Source organism: Marmota monax, unplaced genomic scaffold, assembly GCF_021218885.2.
Source record: "Marmota monax isolate L192 unplaced genomic scaffold, Marmota_monax_Labrador192_F-V1.1 WCK01_AAM20220418_F8-fsc00353, whole genome shotgun sequence".
Lineage (NCBI taxonomy): Eukaryota > Metazoa > Chordata > Mammalia > Rodentia > Sciuridae > Marmota > Marmota monax.
This window is the reverse complement of record NW_026692700.1, coordinates 6602-23612: the sequence shown is the minus strand read 5'-3', so window position 1 is coordinate 23612 and position 17011 is coordinate 6602. Positions and strand designations below refer to the sequence as shown.

At 48.4% G+C, this 17011-nt stretch overlaps 1 protein-coding gene and 1 long non-coding RNA gene across 9 annotated transcripts in view; one reads left to right on the top strand and one right to left on the bottom strand.

The window, feature by feature from the left end:
* LOC131424250 (uncharacterized) overlaps positions 1-7373 on the top strand; it is a 12835-nt gene extending 5462 nt beyond the window's left edge. The window contains exon 2 of the long non-coding RNA XR_009226962.1: positions 4784-7373. This is a non-coding gene — a long non-coding RNA (uncharacterized LOC131424250). The remainder of the gene's footprint in view (positions 1-4783) is intronic.
* On the bottom strand, positions 4627-17011 carry Afmid (arylformamidase). Of its 8 annotated transcripts, none has more exons than XM_058579966.1 (11): positions 16866-17010; positions 15273-15363; positions 10569-10673; positions 10445-10493; positions 9166-9251; positions 9001-9073; positions 8737-8834; positions 8462-8540; positions 8242-8383; positions 7941-8045; positions 4627-5064 (listed from the first exon to the last, which is right to left on the bottom strand). In XM_058579966.1, the coding sequence occupies exons 1-11, from the start codon at positions 16923-16925 to the stop codon at positions 4828-4830; spliced, it is 1125 nt and encodes a 374-aa protein (XP_058435949.1). In that variant the 5' UTR covers positions 16926-17010; the 3' UTR covers positions 4627-4827. The 8 variants fall into 8 exon arrangements, with proteins under 8 accessions (XP_058435949.1, XP_058435951.1, XP_058435950.1 ...); XM_058579968.1 differs by lacking the exon at positions 16866-17010 and adding an exon at positions 15839-16555; XM_046446641.2 differs by lacking the exon at positions 4627-5064 and adding an exon at positions 6382-7292 and having other exon boundaries at positions 16866-17009.

The following is a 17011-nucleotide window of genomic DNA, read 5'->3' as shown; positions in this document are numbered from 1 at the left end:
GCCCCAGCAACATCTAGCTGATTGGCTCCTCTGCGGTGATGCTCATTGGGCTTTTTCCCTGCCCTTTCAGACCACGGAGCTGCTCATTGGGGGACTTTTTTGGCTCTGCCCATGTGACCCAGCCAATCGGCCTCAAGAGCAGGAGGATTGTGGGAGGTGGAGAGAAGCTTGTGGGGGAGAGAGAGGCTTGTGGAAAGCCGGTGGTGGCAGTTGAGGCTCTGAGGGTTTTTCCTGAGAGGCTGTTTTGTTTGGCGTGTGTGGTTCTAAAAATAAAGTTAGTTTCTTTTGACAAGTGGCTCCTGATTGTGCCCAGCCAGACTGCGGCATTTGGTGGCTCGCACGGGGAGCGACTGAGGGTAAGTGAAACTGCTCGCCCCTGAGGGCAGGGCGAGAGGATGGGTAGCCATTTTAAGATTCCTCTTTTATTTTGCTTCACTTTTGTTTTAAGTTGCCTGTCCCTGGAGATGAGTGAGACGGAAGAAAAACCGCTCACATCTGAGGAAAAACTATTTACGTCTGAGGAACAGATAGGGAGAAAGGACGGATGCACATGTCAGGAGGATAGAAAGGCTATAATGACTTTTTGTTGTTCCCTTTTTATTTCATTCTGTCTCGGTTTTGTTTGGCGTCATCTTGTTGGGTTGTATTATAGTAGAAATACGGGATCAGAAATTAGCAAAAAACAAACTGAAAGAGTGTTAAGTAAATTGTTAGAGGAAGGAGGCATCTCAGTAAAATCAAGAACAATCAGGGCATACGTTGATACAATACAAAAATGTAGCCCATGGCTTTTTAAGGAGGAGTTGTTAAATATATCACAATGGAACCATCATGGTGAAGATTTTAAAAGAATAGAAAAGAAAAGCCAGGGACTCTTCCAGTTGGCACATTGCCATTGTGGACGTTCGTATCTTGTTTGCTTAGTCCAAAGCCTTCAGTTCAGACAATGGTAGAGGAAGGAGAAGACATAATGATTCAAGTAAAAGAGAAGGTCTCTCAAGTTAGTCAGACAGAGGAAAAGATTCAAGTAAAAGAGAAGGCCTCTCAAGCTAGTCAGACAGAGAAAGAAAGTGTAAAACAGAAAAAGCCATCAGGGGGAAAGTTACAACAGGAGACTGCTACTAACACCTTTCTATCACCAGAGGGTGTAAGTGTCCAACCAACAGCACCACCTCTACAGGAGACTGCTACTAACACCTTTCTATCACCAGAGGACGTAAGAGTCCAACTAACAAGGCCACCTCCATATGCTGGGAGGTCCCCAAGCCCCGCAGTTGATAGTTGGGATCCTGAGACAAGATCTCAAATATTAACATGCCCTGTATTTGAGGCAGGAGGGCAGCGATTTTACCAAGTTTTAAATTTCAAAACAGTGAAGCAGCTAAAAGAGGCTGTAACAACCTATGGTCCTCAAGCACCCTTCACTGTAAGCATGGTCGAATCCATTAACAACTTGAACATGACGCCAGCAGATTGGGCTAATATGTGTAAAGCTGTGCTAAATGGAGGACAATACCTGTTATGGAAGGTTGCCAATGAGGAATTTTGCAAGGAGACGGCTAGGCGAAATGCAGCAGCTGGTTATCCTCAGAGAAATCTAGATATGTTGTTAGGAAAGGGACCTTATGAGGATCAGCAGCAACAAATTGCATATGATCCTGGTGTATATGCACAAATTGCTGTAGATGCAATTAAGGCATGGAAGACTTTACAAGGACATGGAGGTTTACAAGGTCAATTATCTATGATAATACAAGGAGCTAATGAACCTTATGCTGAATTTGTAGATAGGCTTATTCAAACAGCTACCAGAGTTTTTGGGAATACAGAACAAGCAATGCCATTACTAAAACACCTGGCTTATGAGCAAGCAAATCGTTGGTGCAAAGATATCATTAGACCATGGAAACATGAAGATTTAAACACATATATTAAATTATGTAGAGACATTAATGAACAAGAGCAAGTTGTGGCAGCTGCAGTAAAACAGGCTTTAGATGCCAGAGACATTAATGAACAAGGGCAAATTGTGGCAGCTGCAGTAAAACAGGCTTTAGATGCCAGGCCAAGAACATGCTACAATTGTGAACAAACAGGACATTTTAAAAGGAATTGCCCCATTGGAGGAGGGTTTAACAAAACTAGGTATCAAAGGAGTAGAATACCAGGTATTTGCCCACGATGCCGTAGAGGGAGACATTGGGCTAATGAATGCCGTTCTCAAACCACCATAGAGGGTACTCCATTATCAAAAAACGAACAAGGACCAGGTGTTTATCCACGATATCGTGGAGAAAGGCATCGGGCTCCATTGCCAAAAAATGGACAGGGGGGCCCAATGCTCCGGGGCCCAAAACCACAAATATACGGAGCACTGGAGGAACCCAGCAACCCCATCAGGGTAGTGCCCAGGACACATTGTCCATCAGATCCCTCATCAGACAAACCAGAGGGAGCACAGGGTTGGACATCTGCGCCTCCGCCAGAGCAGTACTAACTCCAGAGATGGGAGTTCAAATCATTCCCACAGGGGTGAAAGGACCTCTTCCCAAAGGAACAGTAGGCTTATTATTGGGACGCAGCTCTTCTACTCTAAAAGGACTTATGATAAGTCCTGGGGTAATTGATCCCGATTATGAAGGTGAAATAAAAATTATAGCCAGTTCTCCAAAGGGTATATCAGTAATTTCACCAGGAGATAGAATAGCACAGTTACTAATAATACCCAGCCTACATGATAAATTTTCCAGTCGTACTGTAGAAAGAGGTTCCAAGGGATTAGGCTCCACAGGTGTAGATTGGGCTATGCTTTCTTTAAATTTAGATTCTCGCCCCATGCTAAAACTAAATATTCAAGGACATGACTTTAATGGGCTACTGGATACAGGTGCAGACCTTAGCATCATCTCTCGTCAAGAATGGCCAAAACATTGGCCATTACAACAAGCCACTCAAACGCTTCGAGGCCTAGGAGTGGCGACTAATCCCCATAGAAGTGCAATGGTATTAGATTGGAAGGATCCTGAAGGATGTGAAGGAACTATACAGCCATATGTATTGGATCATCTTCCCGTAAATTTATGGGGACAAGATGTCCTAGATCAATTAGGTTTGACATTAACAAATAACATCAACCAAAATGCACCCACTATTATGACTAGACAAGGTTTTAGGAAAGGAAAAAGATTAGAAAAACAAGAACAAGGTATAGCAGCACCAATACAAATAGATCAAGGAACAGACAGACATGGGTTGGATTTTCAGAAAGGGCCACTGAGACAATAGAAATTACTTGGAAATCAGAAAGACCAGTATGGGTTCCTCAGTGGCCCCTGACTAAAGAAAAGATACAAGCAGCCCATGACCTGGTCAAACAACAATTAGCAGAAGGACATACACAACCTTCTGTATCTCCCCATAATACTCCCATTTTTGTCATCAAAAAGAAATCTGATAAATGGAGATTACTGCAAGATTTAAGAGCCATTAATAATGAGATGGTTATTATGGGACCTGCTCAATCAGGGATTCCTCAGTTGTCTGCTTTGCCAAAAACCTGGTATGTTTTAGTTATAGATATTAAAGATTGTTTTTTTTTTCAATTCCAATTCATCCTGAGGATAGTCCACGTTTTGCATTTACTATCCCTGCACTGAATCATGAAGGTCCTGATCAGAGATATGAATGGAAAGTACTCCCTCAAGGGATGGCTAACAGCCCAACTATGTGTCAAATTTATGTTAACAAAGTAATCCAGCCACTTAGAAATCAAAATCCTGAACTACAAATATTTCACTATATGGATGATGTATTATTAGCACACAAAGATAAAAACACATTGCTAGAATGTTATGCCACACTTACAAACTTATTAAAAAATTATAATCTAGAGATAGCAATAGATAAAGTACAATTAAATTTTCCAATTAATTATTTAGGAGTTCTATTATCCTCAACCATGGTCCGTCCACCAAAAATTCAAATACGAGTAGATCAACTCAAATCACTTAATGACTTTCAAAAGTTATTAGGAGACATAAATTGGATTCCAGAGAGATTAACCAAGGTCCTGACCCAGTGATTGTCTGGAGTCGGGGGTCTGTTTATGTGTTTCCACAGGGAGAACAGCAGCCGATTTGGATTCCAGAAAGATTAACTAAAGCAATTTCTACAGACCAAAAAGAAGATGATTTGGCTCAAATCCATAACAACTGATATCCAAAACTCCAGTTTGGCTATTCTTACATCTGCAACAGAACCAGGATGCTTTTTTCAATATCTATTTTATTATTGGCCTTTGCCATATCATGAAGTTCTATTTTGTTTTTTGAGCTCATACAGACCTAGGTTAATGTTTTGCTGATCAGTTCTATTTTTTGACTATAGAGTTTTTAAACATTGCAATGGAGATTTCACCTGTAAAAAGTTATAAGGCCTTTACTATAATGTTATGTGTTGTATGTATTATATGTGTGCACACTTGTGTTTTGTGTTATATGTTTGAATGTATGTATGTCCATATATCATATATGATGAGCGCTCATGATAAAATGGATCCAAATATTTTTTTTTCACGTGATTTATATGGTTTAATTTAAATTGGGTAAACAACTGTTGAGGATTGTTTTAATATGTAAACAAAAAAGAAGGTTAACAGATCTGTTTATTTACTTTCACCTTTCCTTTTCATTATATTTAATAATTCTCTTAAAGATAATGTAAATTGTTAAGAAAATTGTTTTCTTTTAGTGCCTTCTGTAATGTTACATAATTTTTTCTTTAGCCATTATTGCCAGAATTCCTATCTTCATCCCAGTGCTGGTGAAGTCAAAGATAAAACCAATCTACAGCTTCTACAATAGCCATCACTGAACTGCTTGCAGAACTTGCCTGGACACACTGTGAGCTCACCTGTATGCATTGTGAACTATCTGTTGGTGCAGCGACTTGTGGTAGTGTTGGGGTATTTTTGCTGATGATGTCATTGGTGGTACAATTTTTCCAAAAGGAGCCGTCAATTGGCTTGGTGTATCTTCCTCCCTTCTGCTTGTCATGATCGTCCAGCTAAAATTTGGGGGCCAATAGAGGTGAGGCAAAGAACCTCACCCCCCCGCTGGTACAAAGACCTCTCCACAGGTGTGGCTGTATACTGGACCAGTAGTCAGTGACGGGTAAGATCCAATTGCAATGGTACCAACCTAAGGACCATATGTACTATTGGACAACCTAAGGCAGGCACGGTCCCTAAGCCACATGCTTGTTGTTTAAACAGAGAGGGGGAGATGTTGAGAGCCACAGCCAAAGGGGCCCCAGCAAACTTCCAGCTGCCGGCTGATGATTGGCTCACAGCGGCCCCAGCAACATCTAGCTGATTGGCTCCTCTGCGGTGATGCTCATTGGGGGACTTTTTTGGCTCCACCCACGTGACCCAGCCAATCGGCCTCAAGAGCAGGAGGATTGTGGGAGGTGGAGAGAAGCTTGTGTGGGAGAGAGAGGCTTGTGGAAAGCCGGTGGTGGCAGTTGAGGCTCTGAGGGTTTTTCCTGAGAGGCTGTTTTGTTTGGCATGTGTGGTTCTAAAAATAAAGTTAGTTTCTTTTGACAAGTGGCTCCTGATTGTGCCCAGCCAGACTGCGGCATGCACTACCATGACCAACTTCATTCCACTTTAAAGAAAAGTTGAAAGACTAGCTGGGCACGGTGCTACACAACTGCAGATCATCAACATGGCATTTCTTGAACTGCTAGATATTTGGAGAGGAGAGGAGTGGGGCAGGGTGCAGTGGTGGCTGGGGACCTAGCCAGCCCCTTGCACAGGCCCCTGGGGGCAGAGTGAAGACTGAAGCAGAAGGCAGTTTGGGAAGCTGTTACCCAGGGCTCTGCAGACTCTCTGGGGTCAGGGAGAGACTTGAGGGCCAGGTGGCCCCTTGTGAATGGGCAGGGCTGGGTCCCAACACAAATGTATTATGGATGCTGGAATTTAAGCTTTATGTGATTTTTACATCTCATGGCATTATATTCATCACTTTTCTTTTTCAGTCTTCTAAAAATGTAAAACCATTCTCAGTTTGTGGGTCTGAAATGAATGACAAGAGACCATCCCTTTTTTTTTTGGTGGTGTTTGGATTAAACCCAGGGTACTTTACCACTGAGCTACACCCCAACCCTTTTAAAATTTGAGACTGGATCTCACAAAATTGCTGAGGCTGGCCTCATACTTTTGGTTATCCTACCTCAGCCTCCAGAGTCGCTGAGATTGCAGGTCTGGTATGAGGCCCAGGAAAAGTATTTTTTCAGAGTTTATTTGGGAACAGACAGGGATTACAATCCCAGACACATGCTGTGGTAGACCCTAGGTGCATCTGAAGAGGTTGAAGGGAGGCATTTTTTAAAATTGCAACATTTTATTGTCATCTTTAAGCAAAAGTTGTTTTCATTGTAGGTTATGTTTTTGCTTTAGAAATTTGTGTGTGTGTGTTGCTGGGTATTGAACCCAGGGCCTTGTGCATGTGAGGCAAGCGCTCTATCAAGCTATATCCCCAGCCCCAAGAAATTTCTTAATTCTGCAGCAAAGTCCAGTGAATAAGCAGTGGCGAGAGAAACCACTCCATCTTGGCACCAGTGGTTCTGGTCGAGGCTACTTTTCAGTTCACATCTTAGGATTTGGAGATGAATCAGGTGTGGGGGCATTTAAAAGTAAGAAAGGACGGGTCTGCATAGACTGTTCTCAAAGAGGCACCCAGGCCACAGGGCTTGTTGTAGGAGCTAGGTTGCTCAGTGGTGGGCACATGTCACAGGTGTCCTGTGCAGGATGCAGTTTGAGAGATTCCTCACAGTGGCCTTGGAGGCACATGTGTGGGAGGGTTCCTTCCTAGTGACTCTGGTTTCTGTTTGTGAAGTGCTGGGGGTGGGACCCAGGGTCTTGCCCATCCATGCCAAGCAGGTGCTCTACAGCTAAGCCACACGCCTGGCCCCGGTTATCCCAATTTGATACTCACAACTGTCACAAGGTGTACAAAACAGTGAGCCAGAGGCAAGTCATTTTTGTCATACCCTGTCAGTAAGTAAAGGGGCCAGACATGGCCAAAAGGTGGCTGTGGGTATCTCAGCACTGACCTGGGGACTTCCCTGGGGTTTAATGCAGGTTGGGTAGCTGGAGGACATGGAGGGTTTTGCCAGTGTTATCAGCAGTGAGGAGGGATGGGCTGGGGCAGGCAGACAGCATGGCTCCAGGGGCTCTCTGCGGGTGGGGCCAGATGTGGTCAGAACTCCTGCAAGATGGTTTTCAGAATGATCTGTTGCAGGAAGAGAAGACCCAAAAGCCTCAGGACTGTTGTGGCTACTGTAGGATTCCATTAAAGAAACAGGTGGGCTTTCTTAGGTTGTGTGTGTGTTTGTTCTGTCTGCAGCTAGTAGGCTGGGGGAGCAGCTCAGTGGTACGGCACTTGCCTAGCATGCCAGAAGCCCTGGGCTCCATCCCCAGAACCAGAAGTCTTAAAAAAGAAAAAAAAAAAAAAAAAGTGGGACTAATATAGTGCCCTCCTGCGGTGGGAGTTAACTCTCTATAACTGCCATGTTTGTGACAAATATTTTTCTCAGTTTGTCCTTTGATTTTTAATTGTGGCATTCTCTATATTAAAGTTGCAATAAATATTTATGGAATTGGCTTTTGCTTTCCTGCCTACATACAGGCCAGTGTTTCTCCTCCCTGCCCCTCTGCAGCCTCACCGTAGCACAGTAGCTAGGGCTCCCCTGGATCACCAGGAGATGCCCTGGGGCAGGTGACACACAGATGATTCTCATCATCAGGGCCCAGGCCTTAGCCTTCTGGATGCTAGAGACCCAGGCAAGGTGGCTCCTGCCTGCAGCCCCTCCCACTCCCTCAACAGTACCCATACAGCCCAGTGAGGGGGATACAAGCATTGGGAAGGGCTGTGGCCCACCTGGGTGAGTGCATCGTCCTTCTGGGTTAGGTTCTCAATGATTTCAAAGTGGTCCACATCACGCAGTTCTTCAAAGGAGGCTCTCCAGCCACCGCGGCACAGTGCCTGGGTGGGGGAGTGAGGAGGAGTAGGTGTGAGGCTGCAGGAGGGGAGGGGGACACACAGGTGCCTGGCACATGGCAGTACTCAGTAAACACTTGTCAGGTAATTGACATGGTCTTGGGATCCATTTGGGCAAAATGAAGAGAGAACGAGTGAACCATATGACCCATGACCTCCAGACAGACTGGGTGCTGAGTACCTGTTGAAACTCCCTGGACTGGCGGTGGAATTCGGGGGAGTCATGCTGACCCACAGCCACCAGCACAGGGCAGGCTGGATCCACAGGCTGTGTCCGGGCCACCTCCAGGTGCCGCTGAGGGCTGTTCCTCTGAGCATCTTCCCTGGGGCAGGGTGGGGCAGGGTCAGGACAGGCAGCCAGGCCGTAGGCTGGCAGGGCAGCAGGAGGGCAAGCAACTCACAGGGTCATGAGGAGAGGAGCATTCTGTGAGGTGAACACGAGGGGCTGCAGGTCATAGACCCCACTCACCAGGAAGAAGCCTGCAAGGGAGGAATTCAGGTGGGGCAAGACCAGGGTCGGGGTGGACAGGAGGCTGAGAACGCCCTGCTCCAGGGGAACAGAGCCCTCCAAGTCAAGCCACTCCTGGCCATTAGGATTCTGAGCAGTTGGCCCAAACCCTCAGCACTACTGGGGAAGGGGAAGGCTGCCAAGTTAGGCTGCAGTCCCTGCAGATACCTCTAAGGTTGGGTGTTACTCCATGCTTGGTCCAGTTGGTCAGGAGGACCATGGCAGCCAGGTGGGCCCCAGCAGAGTGTCCACACAGGTAAATTCCCCTGGGGTGTCAGACAGCCGAGTTTGCATTCACTTTCCTCAAAGCATCAGGATCCCAATTTGCCTTCCACTCCACAGGCCAAAGGGGCAGGCAGCCTGGCTGTGCCCAGTGGGCCTGGATCACTGTCCTCCCACCCAGTGTGATCCAACAAGAAAAGCGACACCCACTTATTGCTTGGATACCGCTTCTCAACAAAGGCAACGCTACGGGCCACCTGGTCTACCATCTGGTCCAGGGTACCTGAGTAGGAGCACAGGCTGGGTCAGCATCCATCAGGGGCTCTCCTCCCACAAAGCCCACTGGCCTTGGAGCCTGCAGGGACACCTTGTTACCTTTGGGGGCAATGTCATATGCCACTATCACCACAGCCACTCCCTGTGCTGTCAGGGGGTTGACCATGAAGGCAGATTCGTCTTTACTGCAGAAAGAGACAAAAAGTGACACTTGGAGGCCACTCGTCCCCCACACTGCTTCTCCTATGTCCCAGACACACCACATGCCAGATGTCCCATGCAAGCAGAACATCGCGTGGCAGAGGGAAGAGTGCAACTGGGGACTTCACCCTCTAAGCCTGGTTCCCTCACCTAAAAAATAGGGACAAATATGTTCCCTCTTGGCTGCCGCAGCTGCCTTTCTTTCTGTCTCTCTTTTTTTTTTTTTTTGGTGCTGAGGATTGAGTTCAGGGCACCTCTACCACTGAGCCACACCCTCGGCCCTTTCATATTTTATCTTGAGACAGGCTGGGCTAAATTGCCAAGGCTGGCCTTGAACTTGAGATCCTTCTGCCTCAGTCTCCAGAGCCGCTGGGATTACAGGCCTGTGCCACTGCGCGTAGCTAAGCTGCTTTTGAGAGCTGAAGGTCAGAACTGTAGGCAGCCTGAAGGGCGTGGATCCTGGCAGACAACTGTAACAGGGCGCTAGGGAACATCAGTGTGCTCCAAATACCCTTCTTAGCTCATGGTGACCCACTGTCCCAGCTGGCCTGGGACATTCTTTTTTTTTTCCCCCAAGCACTTCAAGCTCCAGATCCTGGGAGATCTTTCTGTCCTAAGCAATTGGGACAGTTAGTCACCCTGGATTTTCCCTTGATGTGAGAGCTGTCCAAACATGCTTTTCTCACTGGGCATAGTGGGTTGAATTGTGTTTCCTAAAAAGACATGTACCAATCCTAACTCCCAAAACTTGCAGATATGACCTTATTTGGAAATAGGATCTTTGCAAACAGAACTGAAAATCTCGAGCTGATTTGGAAGGGCCTTAAATCCAATGCCTGTTATCCTTCTAAGAACAAGCAGAGGGAGATTTGAGACAGGATACCAACAATGAAGTGAAGCTGCAGGCAGAGAGAGGCTGGGGTGATACAGACACAAGCCAAGGGACACCTGGAGCCACCAGAACTGTGAAGAGGCCAGGAAGGATCCTCCTCCCCTCCCTAGAACCTCAGAGAGCGCCCAACTCCAGGGGCACCCTGAATGCCGACTTCCACCTCCAGCAGCCTGAGAATGGATTTCCACTGCTGGAAGCTGCAAGCTGCAAGCCGTTTGTTGCAGCGATCCTGGGACCCCAGAGAGCCGAGTCTCCCCTGGCTCCACTGTCCAATCCCCGACTCACCTTCCACTCTGCCAGTACCCTCCGTGAAAAAACACGAAGAAAGGCAAGGCTGTAACACAAAAGAGAGTGCAGGGTAGGGCCAGGCACCGCTGCCTGCTTAGGACCGCCAGCTCACCTGGCTCACCTTCAGATGCCTGGTCAGGAAAGTAGATGTCCATTTTCTCCCCGTCACCATCTCCATAGGGGACATGCAGCTGGCTCCTGCAGGTGTCACGGGCTTTCCTAGTGGCTGCCTCAGGAAATAGATGAGTTGCCAGTAAAGCTCAGATCACAGCAATTTCTTCTCTATCTCATTTGTGCCCTACATGGAGCTACATCCCAGCCCCTTCTTTATTTTGAGACAAGATTTTGCTGAGTTGCCCAGGCTGGCCTTGAACTTGTGATCCTCCTGCCTCAGCCTCCAAAGTTACTAGGCTTACAAGGGTATGCCACTGGGTGGGTAGCAGCAATTTCTATGTCAGGCTGGGTTGACAAGCAAGTATCAGCTGAGAGTCCCTCCGTGAAAGAGGATTCCCCAGTCTTGGCCGTGACCTGTGGCTCTGACAGGCACCTTTCTCCCTCTACTGTACTGCATGCTGATCTCAGGCACTGGGCTTTGCTACGCACCATAAGAGGCACAAACTATCCCAAACTTTTGGGAAAATAAGCCTCTAGAGAAACAAGACTAGAGACAAAACTAAGAGATTTCTTAGTGACGAGACCCTGGTCTAAACACGAAATTCACTGATGTTTCATATGCGTTTTATACATGTAGTCTGAAGGTAATTTTTACAGTATTTTTAGGGTGACTACATTTTGACTGCGACACCTCACATGAGGTTGGGTGTGGAATTTTCCCCTTATGGCATCATGTTGGTGCTCAAAAAGCTTCAGGTTTTGGAGCATTTTGGATTTCAGATTTTTGGAACAGTGTATCCTACATCAATTAGTGTTGTATGCCAGGTGTGGTGATTCACGCCTGTAACCTCAGCTACTGGGGAGACTGAGGCAGGATTGTAAATTAGAGGCCTGCCTAGGCAACTCAACAAGACCCTGTCTCAAAATAAAAAATAAAAAGGGCTGGGGATGTGGCTCAGTGGTTAAGTGCCCCTGGATTCAGTCCCTGGTATCAAAAAATAAAAAGGTCTGGGGTTGTGGCTCAGTGGTACAACAGCCCTGGGTTCAATCTCTAGAACCACACACACACATACACAAAAAGTATTTTGTGTACATTTTTTTATACATATGTATTAAAATGATGTAAAATATTTTTAAATTGTGGTGAAATATACATAATTTTTACCACTTCAATTTTTTTATTCTTAGTAGATGGACACAATACCTTTATTTTTCATTTATTTAATTTTATGTGGTGCCAAGGATGGAACCCAGTGCCTCACACTCACTAGGTGAGCTCTGCCGCTGAGCCCCAGCACAGCCCTTCGTTTCTAAGTGCAGACAGAGCTCAGTGGCATTAAGATCCTCCACACCGTGCAGCCCTCTCTGGAACTTCTCCATCTCCTTAAATTGACACTGTTCCCATTAAACATGACCTCCACACTCCTTCCTGCCCCAGTGCCTGGCAACCACCCTCGTGTCCTCTGAATCTAGAGCCTTTAGGAAGAATTGTGCTGTAAGCGTCCGTTAGCACCTGGACAATATGTACATACTGCGTTATGTTTAGCATAAAACGTGTTTCTACTGAAGGTCCTGGTAAAACAAATTCAAAAACCATCAGTGAGGAAATAGTTCTTAAGCCCCATCTGCCAGCCTCCTGCTCCTGAGGGGTCTTAGCAGGTCACAGGGCAGCTGACTCTGTCCTCCAGGTGCCCAGCCCCAAGAAGGCCAGGACTTGGAGAGGGATGAAGGAACACACCCCACCGTGAGGTCTAGGTCGAGGCAGTGGGGGTGGATATAAAGGAAAAACAGAGGAGAAAGGTTAATTCTCCCTGGTACAAAAAAGGAAAAGTTTAACCCTCTCTTTTCGTGGAGCATTTATTTTAGGAAACCTACCATTGTAAATCTTTACCCCTTTGAAATGTGTACAAATAGTTTTGAAAGTTAAATGAGTCTTGCTGGTTTTATTACTTCGAGGGCCTGGGAGCCATCTCTTGGGAGGCTATCTATCCCTCAGACTCCAGGGGAGGGCGGGAGGAGGCCACCCTCTGCAGGCACTGAGCTCTAAGTTGCAAACCCTCCTCCTTGTGAAATACGGAATTCCCCCCACCCTTTCTGGATAAAGGCAACCAGCAAACACAACAATGGCCACTCTAATTTCCAGGTGGATTTAGGGTGGACTAGTGCGGCAAATGGTGTTGTCAGGGCTCTGAAGCAGGGCAGTGAGGTGCCACTACCTGGCTCTGGGAGGATGGGGTTTCATCCTGGATCTGCAGTCTCTTTGGTGGATCACCTGCGGGGAGTCCTAGTGAAGTGTGGTTGAACCCTTACTCAATAATAAACCTTCTTTTCTTCTGTGTTTGTGGAGAGGTTTTTCTGGGACGGAAGGCTTTATTTTTCACCATTTCCTGGACATCATCTGCTTTATATCCTTCTTCCATCTCCTGGAAGTTTGATTCCAATGAGGCAGCCTCTGAGTCCCACAGACTGCACTGAAATCTGGGAACCTGATTTCTAGGGCTGGACACTCAGCTAACATGCCTGACCAACACCACCCCTTATCTATGTGCCCTACTCTGACGGGAAGCTTGGCTTGGGGAAGGGGCCCCCATCACTGGCTGTATCAGCTTGGGTAAGTCTTCAACCTCCTGTCTCAGGCACCAAATTTAAGCAGGGGGTGAGACTACTGAACTCAGTAATCAAGGTCAATATTCTAATATAATAATTTTTGTGTGTGAGAGGTTCTGGAGACTGAGTCCAGGAGTATTCCACCACTGAGCAATATCCTCAGCCCTTTTTGAATTTTTGAGACAAGGTCTCATTAAGTTGCCCAGGCTGGGCTTGAACTTGTGATCCTCCTGTCTTAGCCTTCAGCATACTAGGATTATGGGCTTAATAAAATACTTATTAAAAATCAAAAAGTCCCTTGTCAGGCACAGTAGCACACACCTGTAATCACAGCAATTGGAGAGGTGAAGACAAGAGGATTGCCAAATTTGAGGCTAGCCTCAGCAATTTAGTGAGGCCCTGCCTCAAAATAAAAAATAAAAAGGGCTGGAGATATATCTCAGTGGTACAGTGCCCCCAAGTTCAATCCCTAGCAATAGGAAACCCCACCACCAACAAATAACCTATCAAAATTTTAGGAGCCAAGGATGGGGCTCAGAGGTAGAGTGCTTGCCTAACACGAGCAAGGCCTGAGTTCAATCCCCAGCACTGCATAGCCCACATCTGGAGTCCTAGCTACTCAGGATACTGAGTTGGGGATCCTTGAGCCCAGGAGTTCAAGAGCAGCTTGAGTAACATAGCAAGGTCTTGTTTCTTTTTTAGAAATAGAGACAGGCTGCAACCCAACACATGCACAAGCCGGCTGTACATGCCACACCTGTTCATGGGCTCGGGATCTGCATCTGTGAAGTGGGTTAGTCCTACCCACAGCTCTGCGGGGTCTACTGGAGCCTTGGAAGAGGAAGGGGAGCAAGAGCTTGTCAAGGTACAGCCCCCCAGGGCTTGTGGAGAGGCCTGCTGTTTCTGATCACTGGCATAGCACTCCGCTTAGCTCTGGCTTTTGATATCCTACCCTGTTCTCAGTAGGGCCAACTCTTTTATCCCTGCAGGCCATTAAGACAGGCAAACAGGTCTTCTCAAGCTCACACTTTCATACACATACACACACACACACACTCTCTCTCTCTCTCTCTCACTGTGCAAACTGAGGTACATACAGCACAGAGCTGGGCACAGTGAAGGACCCTGATGTGCCCAGGAAGCTGAGGACAGACAGGGAGGAGGATGGAATGTATGGAACAAACTCCCCAGAAGCCCGATTCTCCTCCTGGCTATTTCAGTCTGAAAAACCACCCACCCTGGGATCCCAGACAGCTGCCTCTGTAAGGCAGAGAGAATCCTGCGAAAGGTTGCGGCCAGCTGCAGGAACAGGCAGGTTTGCCAAAGTCCAGTTTACCCCACTGAGCAGCCATGCTTCCTCTTGGGCTGCCCCTGCCCAGCATGAATCCGCCACGTTGGCTTCCTGGCCCAGCACTATGCAGGCACAGGACAGAGAGAGTCCACGGGGACACTCACGTGTGTACAGGTTCCCGCACCCTCATTTATTGATTGAACCTAGGGCTGTGCTATCACTGAGCCACATCCCCGCCCTTTCTATTTTTCATTTTGACACACCCTGATTTCTTTTTTTTTATATATTTATTTTTTAGTTGTAATTGGACACAATACCTTTATTTTATTTATTTATTTGTTTTTATGTGGTGCTGAGGATCGAACCCAGGGCCTCATGTGCTAGGCAAATGCTCTGCTGCTGAGCAACGACCCCAGCCCACACACCACACACCCTGATTTCTTTCAAGAAGAAAAAGGCTTGTTGCTTTTTATAAATAAACACCACCAGCCTAACAGTGGGGTAGGAGCCTTCCTCTTTTCACCTCACCTCCCTGTGCCAACCGTGGCATGTGACCTTTAGGGCCTATGACAGTTGGCTGAGCCGGAAGGGAAGCTGAGTATGCTCAACAGAGCCATTGCCCTCACCTGGGCTGCTCCTGCCTCCACCCACCCTGCAGTGAGGGTCTGAGCACCTGCCCCCTATCCAATGCCTGGTGTTTGGGAAATGCCCCTCGAGACTCTGGGGTTCGGCTCCACCCTTCCCCCTGTATACCAAACCACTGCCCACATGCTAACGGCCACCCAAGGCAGCTGTAGAGAGACAATATGGTACCCTCAATTCCTATCTGCTTATAGGTCCTCAGGGCTTCCTCTGCTCCCATTCGGATGACCCATCTGCTGGGCGCATACTGGTTCTCCAGCTCCTATAGGACAGACAGACTCCATGAGACCCTTGTTCTCAACTGAATGTGTCCCCCATCCCTCCCACTCCTCAGGCTCCCCTCTCCTTGAGAAGCCCCCAGGTTCTCGAAGATGCCTCAGCTTCCTTCATGCCCCTCCAACCTCCACCTGGCCACTGCTCCTCACTCCTCCACTACTGCCCCATTAGTACTTCAAACAATGAAGACACCCTAGGATCCATGGTCTGGATCCCCTGGGGACAGCTGTGCCTTTAGCCAGCTGACAGCCTCATGGGGAGATGCAGTCCCATAAAGGTGTCCAGTTAATGGCACCATGGGTCCCACTCCTCCAGCAACTGAGACCACAGAGGCCAGGCAGCAGGGTGTCTACTGCTGGAATGGAGCTCACCTCCCCATCCAGCTCAGGCCACTGAACCGGGGTCACTCAGGTAAACTTGGGCTGGCACAAAATAATCACACAGACATACAGAGAAAGTACCTTTTTCTTGGGCAATTCAGACGGCTTCTCCCCTTCAGATGTAAGCTCTCACAAGGGGGGCAAGAGAAAAACACGAGAGGCAGGAGAGAGAGAGAGTGCGCTGGAGCACGTTCCAAAGCCCAATTTATTGAGGGGAGCCATTTAATGGAATGTTCCATCCAAAAAAGGGCAAGGGGTAATATTACAACAAACAGGAGGGTGTAACTCACTCCCATGGGGTGACGCCCACTCCCAGAGCTGCACCTCTTGTAGCCGCAGAGGTAAGCCCACATGCACCGCAGTGGGTGCAATGCCAGTCCAGTACCTCTTTACAAACAAGAGATATGCGCAAAGCTCCTGTTCAGGGCGGCCTCCGACAGAGCGACAGAGCGCAATGCTGGTGGGAGGCTGACCCGCAGTCAAAGGGACGGAGGTGAGGAGGGAACCAAAGGTCAGTTTGTACATGCTGCCTGGCCAGAAGACTAGAGCAGAGGGGAGGCTGGAGAGCTGGGGCTAGAAGCCAGAGGGTCTTGAACATAGGGCCAAGACGTCCAGACTTGAGGCAGAAGGTAACAAGGAACCAGGTTTGGAGAAAGGGCTCAAAGCCACAGTCAGGGGAAACCTGAGGACAGTGTCCTCACAGAAGGACCTAGCATCAAACGCCATCTGAGCTTCATCACGTGCTGGCTACTGTTCCCTGGGCAGGACAGTCGCTGGCCCCGGTTACCGCACTGGTACAAGAGCACACTACGCAGGAAAGCCACTCACCGTGCTGGGCAGGTCTCCTCTAACCTCACACCAGCCGCGGTGCCACCCGGCCCCTTCTGGGGGTTCACAGGCACTGACCCCGACCCCGACCCGACCCTTGCGCAGACTCAGATCTAAGTCCGACACGGCGCTCCCGCCTCCCGCCGGCCTAGGAGTCTGACCCGGCGGGACCCGGGCCTGGGCTACCGAGAACCTGCCGACGGCTTCCCGGGCCCTCCTCGGACTCCCAGCCCGTCTCCGGGCACACCCCGCGGCCCCGGCCGCCCCTCAGCCCGCCTACCTCCGCAGACAGCTTCCTCCAGGCCGCCTCGCCGCCGCCACCCACGCCCTCCCCGTCCATGCCGCAGTCCGCAGACGAAAGACCCGCGGCCGGCGGCCCGCGAGTGCCCCCTGCAGCGGGGCGGGGCTCCGTCCAGGCCACGCCCC

What these genes read in the sequence shown, in the direction of transcription:
- Afmid (XM_058579966.1), bottom strand. Translation starts at nt 16,925, where the DNA reads ATGGACGGGGAGGGCGTGGGTGGCGGCGGCGAGGCGGCCTGGAGGAAG. An exon ending in GGAGGAAGCTGTCTGCGGAG is followed by an intron (nt 15,364 to 16,865) that starts GTAGGCGGGCTG and finishes TCTGTCCTATAG; the next exon opens with GAGCTGGAGAACCAGTATGC. An exon ending in AGTAACACCCAACCTTAGAG is followed by an intron (nt 8,541 to 8,736) that starts GTATCTGCAGGG and finishes CCTCCCTTGCAG; the next exon opens with GCTTCTTCCTGGTGAGTGGG.